Source organism: Mobula hypostoma, chromosome 2, assembly GCF_963921235.1.
Source record: "Mobula hypostoma chromosome 2, sMobHyp1.1, whole genome shotgun sequence".
NCBI lineage: Eukaryota > Metazoa > Chordata > Chondrichthyes > Myliobatiformes > Myliobatidae > Mobula > Mobula hypostoma.
In genome coordinates this window covers 126440268-126450530 of record NC_086098.1, presented here as the reverse complement: position 1 = coordinate 126450530, position 10263 = coordinate 126440268, and the positions used below count along the sequence as shown (strand labels likewise).

The 10263-nt window shown below is 38.3% G+C and overlaps 1 protein-coding gene across 1 annotated transcript in view; it reads left to right on the top strand.

Annotated features, from left to right (window-relative positions):
* Nucleotides 1-1163: 1163 nt before the first annotated feature.
* The window catches only part of LOC134359411 (xanthine dehydrogenase/oxidase-like), a 62064-nt gene continuing 52964 nt past the window's right edge, over nucleotides 1164-10263 (top strand). Inside the window, exons 1-2 of the mRNA XM_063072605.1 lie at nucleotides 1164-1210; nucleotides 2927-2988. Of these exons, the coding sequence (XP_062928675.1) occupies nucleotides 1180-1210; nucleotides 2927-2988 (93 nt within the window). The 5' untranslated portion in view covers nucleotides 1164-1179. The remainder of the gene's footprint in view (nucleotides 1211-2926; nucleotides 2989-10263) is intronic.

The window sequence follows — 10263 nt, the reverse complement described above, 5'->3', positions numbered from 1 at the left end:
GGCCCACAGCTCCCAGTGTGGTTTCTGCACCCTGGGAATTGTCATGTCTGTATACACTTTATTGCCGAACAACCTGAACCCCACAATGGAGGAAATTGAAGACACCCTCCAAGGTAAATTTTGTAAGTTTGTGGCTCAGTTCCAGACTTTTAAGCTGAGAGAACAGTTTATAGGGGGGCCTGTTGGTGCAGCACTCAGTTCTGTTGCTTCATAGCTCCAAGTGTGCAGACTTACTCCTGCCCAGCACTCTCTGTGTGGAGTTTGCACATTCTCCCTGCAGCTGTTGTGATGACATTGAGTGTGCCCAGTTGAGTGAGATAAGCTTAATTGGCTCTAAGCCACATCTGGTTTATCTGCAAACACCTGCACTTTAGGGAGATTACACTGCATCAATCTACACTAGTTTACTTCAACAAAACTCATTTACTTCACTGAGTTAATCTCTTCCTGAAAGGGCTTAGCTGTTAGTAATCACCATTTCAAGTAGTGCCCCCCCCCCCCATGAAGGAGAAGATACTTCCAGCTATTGGTGCAGATTAAACACAGTTTATTTTTAAGTGAAGCATATTAACTTCTGAGGTATAATTCCAGACAGAGATATATAACTTAAAGGATTTCCAAGTGCAGGTAGATTTCTTAAAATCTAGAAGGACATACCAAAGAGTTGCAGATGAACAAGTCATCTGTTGCAGAAACCAAGGCAGATGAATGAATCCCGTTTCTTCTCTCTATCGATTCTCCCAACTATGACTGCCTTCTAATATTTATACTGTTTTTCTATCAATTGTCATCATTGGTATGTGATGTTTCTCAACAGCATTATCAGGTTAGGTAGATGGTGTGTTTAATTAGTCCAATGTAGATGCTCTTGTTTCTCTTGATTGGGTCATAGTTTAACGAGGTCAACATAGACCCATTGTTTCTCTTGATTAAGTCAAGAGTGTGAGCAAAGCCTACTGGTTAGAAGTGAAGAGTGTGAGCAAAGAATACCAGTTAGAAATTTAACTTATTAAACAACAAACATCTTGAATCTTGGGCAATTTCTGCTGCTGGGATTAATGAACAACAAACTCTTGACCCTTGGACATTTTCTGCTGCTGTGCTAAAAATGAATTTAACTTGGTGAACAACAAACATCTTGAACCTTGGACAGTTCTGTTTCTGGGTCGAAAAAAAACAATGTTAGCAATGAGCCCTTTGGGGTCTGAAAGTGAGTATCCATGACACTCTGCGGATTTCCTTTGTGGTTTCAGTGCCATCTCTCATATCTCAAAGCTGTGCTGGGAGGTTATTGAGCCATTGTAAATTAACCTTTTGTGTAGGTAAGGAGCAAAATAATCCAAGGGGAAATGATGAGAGAGGATAAAGTTGCAGGGCACAAGAAGATAAATAGGCTGCCTAGGACTGATAGGGTTACTCTCACCTTGGAGTTGGCATGGACCTGATGGGGTCAATGGTCTCCTTTTCTGTTCTGGCAAAAAAAAAGCCAACACTTTGACACACATTCCACGGAGTAACCAGGTGATCAATGAACAGGAGGGTATGTGTAATTTAGGTAGTGCAAGTGAGTGTAGACAGGATCACAGACCTTCCAAATAACTGTCTGAAAATGTATATGCTGTACGTAATACAAAGTTACATCCCTGCCGCATTCCTTCGACATGTGTAATCCTACTGCTCTCAAACAAATTTTAAATCTCACCATAACCTCTTCCACTCAGCTTAAGATGGGAACAGCTGCTTCTCCTTTGCCTTCAGATTTATGAATGGTTCGTGAACCCATCAACACTACCTCACTGTTCCTCTTTTGTGCTATTTATTTCATTAATTTTATTGTAACTTTATTTATTTAGCCTGCACCGTACTACTGCTACAAAACAACAAGTTTGTTAACTTATGTCAGTGACAATAGACCTGATTCTGATTCTGGAACAGAAGATACAAGTAAAAGGAACATCAAATTTGGATTGGTTCAACTAAGAGTGAGAGAGAAGCATCATTTTTAAAGTTCAAAGTAAATATGTATCAAAGTACATATGTGTCACCATAATATCCCTGAGATTTATTTTCTTGTGGGCATACTGCCTGTGAGAGTTAGGTGAATAGAGAGGAGGGGATATCTCTATGTACATGACATTGATAACATGATGCTTTCTGTAGAGTGTATTGCAGGGGCTCCCAAACCTTTTAATGCCATGGAGCCTTCCCATTAACTGAAGGCACAGTGGATCCTAGTTTGGGAACCCCTGATGTATTGGGACTCACTCTCCTAGTAACCCCAAACTAAAGTTGGATTTTCAGAGCCAGTAGTTTGAGGAAACAGTTCTCAGTTTGTGTTCATGTTGGTCACAAATTGGCATCCAGACCTTTCACAAATACTCTAAGGGTTTTTGTCCTGTCACCCAGTGTGTTCCAGACCAGCCTCTGGATCCAATCTTCTTTTCCACTTCCCTCTAAATTCTATTAATTACTTAAATTTCTCCTAGTTTTGGCCTCTCTCTTATTTGTTCTTGTATGCCAGCCTTTCCAAATCTCTCTCCCTTAAATTTATTCCCCCCCCCCAATTAAATCTCCTGTCAGCCTTCAAGCTTGCATCTTTTACAAAAGCTGATGGAAACATTCACAGGTCAGGCAACATCTGTAAGATAAACAGAATCGATGATTCCAGTCACTGCCTCTTCTGCATATTTTATATGTGAGTCTTGGCTCTGATGTTCCTGGTTTCACACAAGCACCAAAGGTGTCCTCTGTCAGCTGGTGGAAACCACTGTAACTCACCACCTCACAGTGCACCTTCTTGCTGCTGATTGAGATAAATTCTCTGCCAAATTTCACAGCATCAGAGAGAGAACAGGTCCTGGTATGTTAGAACAATGCCTATGTTGCTGTTTTAATTTTAAATAACTTCCGTTAATTTGCCTCCCAGGAAACTTGCGTTGCTGCACAGGATACAGACCCATCCTCAAGAGCTACCATACCTTCATCCAAGTAAGGAAACTAAAACGGCTGCAGCCAAATATTTGGTTTTTGTCAGACTGTGGCTACCAGAGATTGTTTTTATAGACCTTTCTTTATTTTCCCTGACAACAGGATCTGATAACTGAAAGTGAGTTTCTTGTCATCAAGACATGAGTATGTGGCTGTCAAGGACAGTATTTGCTGCCATTGCTGATCACCATTTTTTAAATTTCAAAAATAAACTTTAAACATATGTGTTATGTTTTTAAACTCCAAAAACTTATCAAAAGAAGAATGGAGCCATGTGTACTATATTGCTGTTTTTAACTTTAGCAAGACGCATGCATATTATGTGGTGGCATCTTGACGTATGCCATTCACATACTTTTTTATATAACTCATTATGCAAACAACAAAAAATGCTTAATCAAACAACATATTTACAGTATTACTCAAAAATTATTGATATATTAAATACACAACACTGATTAGCTATTGTTAAGAATTACATATTGGATTTGTTTGTTTCGCACTGTAAAAATCTCCATTTTGTTGGGTTTTCTTCTGTAGATTCATGTAGTAATATATAAAAAAATTTTAAAAAACACTGCTTAGCTATAAACTCCAATTCAGTATAGAATGCATCTCAACTGTATACTCGGTCTAAAATATAATATAACTACTACATAGATATCCACAGCATTGTAATTTTTAAATTGTTCCATTCAGGTCTAAGGACTTAATTGGTGTGGAGGATTTCTTACTCTTGTGGGATAATATCTTTCCTCACCAGGGAGTTTACTCTGCTTGGCAGGTGAGACTTGTAGGTGTGAAAGAATCTCAGTTTCTGGGGCTCTCCACGGTGGTTGTAGGTGTTGACTCTGGGACTGCAGGAAATGGTTCTGATAGCTCTGGGTACCTTTTGTTGCAATGTGTCAGCATCCCAAAGAGTACATGGTGATAGCAAGCTGCTTGATCTGCTGATTTATCCTAGGCCATCAGACAAAGCTTCAAGCCAACGCTTTCATTTTGACCACTCCTAGATGACAGGCATGTAGTTTCTCTAACACTTTATCTCTCAGCTTGGATGACACAACATCTCTCAATTACAACCTCCATCAAAGGCAAGTTCATCCCGACGCTGGTAAAAATGGGGAAACTTTTACTTCTGTTGCACATTCCAGCCAATTTTGGGTGGCCACGTAGACCTGAAACAGTCTAGGGTATTTTCTGGTTTCCTTTTGGATCATCTCTGTGTAATAGGGAGACTTTCAACTTGCATTAGGGAGAATGCTTCAATTATGAGTGTCTTCTTTTATAAATTATTCAAGCCTTTCCTTTTCCAAGGGTAAGTGGGACAATCCATCAGTATTTCCATGATTAAATGTCCTCTGGAATTTAATTTTGTACTTGCGTCCTCCAAGAAAAACAGAGCTCTTCTCTGCATTTGTGCTATTGCTGTCAGTGGAACACCATTCTGTGGATTGGAAATAACATGCTGGTTGATGATCAGTAATGAGGGTAAACTCTCTCCCATACAAGTACTGGTTAAAATGTTTTACAGCCCAAACCAGATTCAAAGCCCTCTGTCAATCTGTTTGCAAATTTTCTCTGTCACAAAAAGGGAACGCGATGCAAGGGCTATGGGGCATTCACCTCCATCACTCATAACATGGGATATAACTGCACCTATACCATAAGGCGAGGCGTCATAGGCAAGCTACACTGAACAATGCAGATCATATTATGTGAGTACAGTGTCTGGCATCATCATTTCCTTTACCTTTGTGAAAGCCACCACACACATCTTTGTCCATTGCCAATTCTTTCCAATCTGTAGTAATGAGTTCAAGGGGTGGAGCACAGTAGCCATGTTTGGCAGGAACCTGTTATAGTAATTGATGAATCCTGAAAAAGATTGCAACTTTGGTCTTAGAGCATCCACACTGCTTGAATTTTCATAGCACACTTGTGTAATACTTGAGCATCAAAGTTGTGAGCACAGTAACTGATACTTGGTTTAAAGAATTCACACCTGTTCCAATGTGCTCTGAGCCCATAATCTTCTAATATTTTTAACACAGTCTTAAGAGTTTCAAGATGTTTCTTGTCATCCTCACTGTTAACAATGACGTCATCCAGGTGACACTGAGTGCCTGGGCAGCCTTTCAGCGCCTGGTCCATAGCTTCCTGCCAGAGTGCAGGTGCAGATGCTACTCCAAAAATTAGCCTATTATTGTGATAAAGCCCTTTGTGAGTATTTATTGGTAGGGAACACTTTGGACTCTTCTTACATCAACCAACTGTAGGAAGCCTCAGCTAAGTCCACTTTGCAGAAGTGTTTCCCTCCAGAAAGGTTTGCAAAGATATCCTTTAACCTGGGCAGAAGATTTTGATCTACTTTCAGTACTGGATTGTTTGTGACCTTAACATCACCACAGACTCATTCTTTGTGGCTACTGGGACAACTGATATTGCCCATGGGCTCCAATCAGCCTTGGAAAGAATTTCCATGCGATCTAGCTCACTGGCTACTTTATCGCAGATGATATAAGGAACCAAATGGACTTTGTAAAATGTGGGTATGGCATTTTCATTTAACTTTATTTTACCCTTGATATGCTTGGGTTTTTGGGGATGTGGCATGCAAATGGGGGATGGATCTCCAATCAAGTTGTAGTTGTCTCAGCCAATCACAACCCCACAATGCTGGCCCTCCTGTTTTTACCACATATAAACCCAATGTGGCTTGTTGGTTGTTGTATTTTACTGTAAAAATGTCATTTCCCCAGGAGTTATCTTTTCTCCGGTGTAGGTTCTTAGTTTGATATCTGTAGACTTGAGTTTAGTATCTTTGAAATGCCACTTCAACTCATTTTGTGGAATGACTGAAACAGTTGAGCCAGTGTCCAATTCCATTTTAATTAACCTGCCATTTACAGTTGCTGTAAGCTACCCAATCCTGTGTCACTCTCATCATTATCAGATTATTCATCAGCAGCATGCAGATCAGTGCTCTTTTTTAAACTGCAGCTTGACTTTTAACTTTTGTGTTTTCCCCATGCAGTCCATTTGTTTTTATTTGTCTGAATCACTTTTTATATGTGTGTTACTTTGCACATTCTGCAAGTTTCGTCTCTAAACCTGCATTGGTCTAGTGTATGTGAGCCCCTGCCACAACAGTAACATAATTTGTTTGGCCAAGATGGTTGCTGTTTAGCCGTTGCAGTATTTTTCATGTTCACTTTCATTCCTGACTGCTTCTCAGTTGTGTCTTTGGCTGCAGTTTCCATTGATACAGCAATTTCAACGGCTCTTTTAAATGTGACTTGTGCTTTAGTTAGGAGCTATTATTGGGGTGTATGGGGTGTCAAGGAGGGGTAGCGCATCTGGTGGGTGAACATGTCGCATCCTTTTCTGGCAGTTTGTCCACCTTTGGTCCCCACCTGGCACTCAGCTCTCACCTGTGGCTCCCTGCAGCTGTTTGCATGTGACAGTGGCCACACCCCGGGCAACGGCCTCGACAAGCCGGCTAAACCAGGTGAGGATAGCCAACGGGTCTCAAACCCTTGGTGAGATAAGGAGCTGTCTATCCCAGATTGTGATGACAGACTCTGGCGGATTGAGCGGACGAGACCAATGGAAGGTCCAACGGTCAAGAAGGCGGTCTCTGCAAGCGTCGTGGAACACGCAGAGCATGACAAGACATAGAAGATGTCCTGGTCATCCACTGGACCTAGTCCCATCTCCAGCCGTCTCGACTCCTGTCTTGCCACTGGATCCAGATGGGAATTGGGAAAAGAGAGTGAGGCTGATGCTGCACAACTCTCCCTCACTTAAACCCAAATCAAGCGCTAGTCTCGACACCATCCAGGCGGCTGGTGGTGTAGTGGCATCAGCACTGGAGTTTGCGGTGAGAGGTCCTGAGCTCGAATCCGGCCAGCTCCCTTGCATGCTTTCCATCTGTGCTGGGTTGAGCGTCGAGCTCACTGGCTGGAGTAGTTAATTTACTGCTTCCAACTTGTTTTGAAAACTTACTTTTAAACACAATATTGCTTTATGATGAGTCATGCTAAAGTTACTAAAAAAGAAGAGGACCCTCCTGTAACTTTGGAATCGATTATGGTAACACTTCGGAAGCAGAAAAATGAACTTTTGGAGGAGTTCCAGCAACTCAGTGCTGAATGTAAATGGATGGATGGAAAATTGTATTCTATTCAAAAAACTTTAATTGGACACAATAAATGGATAAAAGAGAATGAAGACACTCTGACGATGTTCGATGCGAAGATTGACGACCTGGAACAGATCTGTGATAAACAGTTAAAGGTTAATGAAACATTAAGACAGAAGATTATCGACTTAGAAAATAGAAATAGAAGAAATAATCTACGTATTCTGGGTTTTAAAGAGTCATTGGAAGGTAATCAGCCTTCAGAATTTTTTGCAAACCTTTTGGCTAAATTATTTAAGAATATTTTAAAATCTCCACCTAAGATGGACCAAGCTCACAGGTCGCCTTTACCAAGATCTCCTCTGGGAGGATGCCCTCGTTCAGTGATAACTTGTCTTCACGACTTTCAAACAAAGGAACTTATAATTCGTGAATCTCGTCGGAAAGGTAAGATTGATTATGAAGACCATAAGTTCAGAATTGTGGAAGATTTTTCACCCAAGATGTTGAATCAGTGCTTCAAATTTTAAGAAGTCATGTCTGGGCTGTACAATAAAGGTTTTAAACCCTCTCTTTGATACCCTGCTCGTCTTAGAATCATTTTGAAAAATGGCTCTCACAGATGGTTTTGTTTGAAGAAGTGCAGGGTTTCTTGAGTGCCGAATCGATTTCAGAAGTTTAACTGTTCAATAACTCTTTACACAAATTTATGTTTTATCTGCCTGATGGATCCTTCCTTTTAATCAGCAGTTTAACTGCTCATTACTTTCTTTTAAGAACAATTGTTTTTTTTACTCTTGGTATACCTTCGTATCTAATTTTTTTGTGCTTTTATCTCCTTGTTTAGAAAATTAAAGATTTAATGTTAGTAAGTTTTCTTTGTGTTAATACTTTCTAAATTAATATGTTTTGAACTTTCATATTTCTTTCTAATATTTTATATTATAACTCTTTGAGGTTTTGTTTAATAAATTGAATTTTGCTCTGCTTTTTGTTGTCTTGTTGGAAGCAGTTTTGCCTTGTAATTCTTTTTTTCGGGGTCAGCCAGTAGATTGTTTCCGGAGGGATGATAGGTTTAGTTGTCAACTGCCCTTTGGTCGATTTTCTCTCTTTGGGCGGGGGTGTGGAGAGGTTTTCTTTTTTTCTATCAGCTGTTTGGTTCTCTTAGCTTCATTTGTTGCTTGGTTACTTTTTCTTAAAGTTCGTTGTTTGGATTTAATATATATTCCAGCAGATTTTATTCAGACATCTCCTTTAAGCAATATTTAAAATGGATCATATTTCTAATTTACTTAGTTTTAATGTGAAAGGATTAAACCATCCTGTGAAACGTAATAAGCTATTTAACTATATTAAGAAATAGAATGTCTCAATTATTTTTTTACAAGGAACACATATTCGTAAATGTGATCATTTACATTTTTTCAGATGTTGGAAGGATTTTAATTTCCATTCCTCCTTTCAGGCTAAGGCAAGGGAAGTTTCGATTTTTATTGAATTGAAATTGAAGTTGAATAATCTTTATTGTCATTGTACATAGGTACAATGAAACTTTGTTTGGCTTCCTCTCAGGCAATTAAATAAAGTGGTAGATAAAAACAAGACAGTAATAGAAAAACAGTATTAAATAAGTAGCAGAATTCTTTCGTTCAACATAATATAGTGTCTGATACCAATGGGCGTTTTGTTTAGTCTCAGGGAAATTAGATAATAAATAGTTTTTGCTCATTTGTATACCCCAAATATAGATGGTCCAGGCTTTTTTGAATGTTTTTTTTTCATTTTTACCAGATTTAAGTTTATATACTTTGATTTTAGGGGAAGATTTCAACTGTTGTTTAGATCCTGTTTTAGATCATTCTTCTTCTAAACAATTGACTTGAGGTAGATCTGCCTCCTTTATCCAATCTTTTCTAATGAAATGTGATATTGTTGATGTTTGGTATTTTATACATCCAACAGATAAAGAGTACTAATTTTTTCTCATGTTCATCATACATATTCCAGGATTGATTATTTTTTTGTTGATAGCCAACTGATTCCATTAGTTTGATCCTGTGAATATTGCTGTTCCAATCATGCTCCTGTGTTTTTATCTTTAAATCTTCCAGGTTTCTCCCAAATAAATAGATTCTGGCATTTTAATTCAACTCTGTTATCAAATAAATATTTTTTTTTAATTTTTGGAGAGACACATTATTCTTTTCTTTGAAGGGAATATGCTAGAAGAGACTTCTAGTCTCATTTTATGGGATGCTTTTCAGGCTTATATTAGAGGTCAAATTATTTCTTTTATCGCTAGTGTTAGGAAAAAAGCTAATAAGGAGAGAATTGAATTAGCCAATCAGTTGAAACATTAGACCAAAAATATGCTTTGGCTCCAGATCCTGTTTTATATAAAAGAGTATTGAAATTAAAACTAAATATAATCTGCTCTTAACTTATCCAATTGAAATACAACTTTTAAAAGTTAAAAGTCAATTTTATGTTCATGGAGATAAAATGGGTAAACTATTAGCTAACCAATTAAAGACCTTTATAGTTAAACGTCAAATTAAAGAAATTTGTAAAGCTAATGGTGATAAAACATCTGATCATTTAGAAATAAGTGCTTTTAGAGAATTCTACTCTAAACTTTATAGTTCTGATCCTCCTAAAGATAACACTCTAATGAATAATTTTTTAGATCGATTAAACATTCCTACACTTTCTGATGATATTCGAAAGTTATATGGATCTGGGGTAATTATACGTTATCTGTGATTTCAATATATTAGAATCGATATATATTCCACTGTACTCTGTATCCTTTTATGTAAGAAATTAATAAAAATATTGGAAAAGAAAAAGTAGTAATGGTGTCGAGGTCTTCATCGATGATGATAGATGAACCCATTTTTGAATACTTTCCAAAATTGCACATGCCCTTTTAAGTCAGTCCCATTTGCCTGTGTTAGGCCCATATCCTTACTGATCTATCTATTTATTGATTGATTGATTTGATTGAGATACAGCGTGAAAAAAGCCCTTATGGCCCTTTGAGCCACACCGCCCAGCAACTCTCAGTTTAACCCTAGCCTAAACATGGGACAATTTACAATGACCAATTAACCTACTAACTGGTACATCTT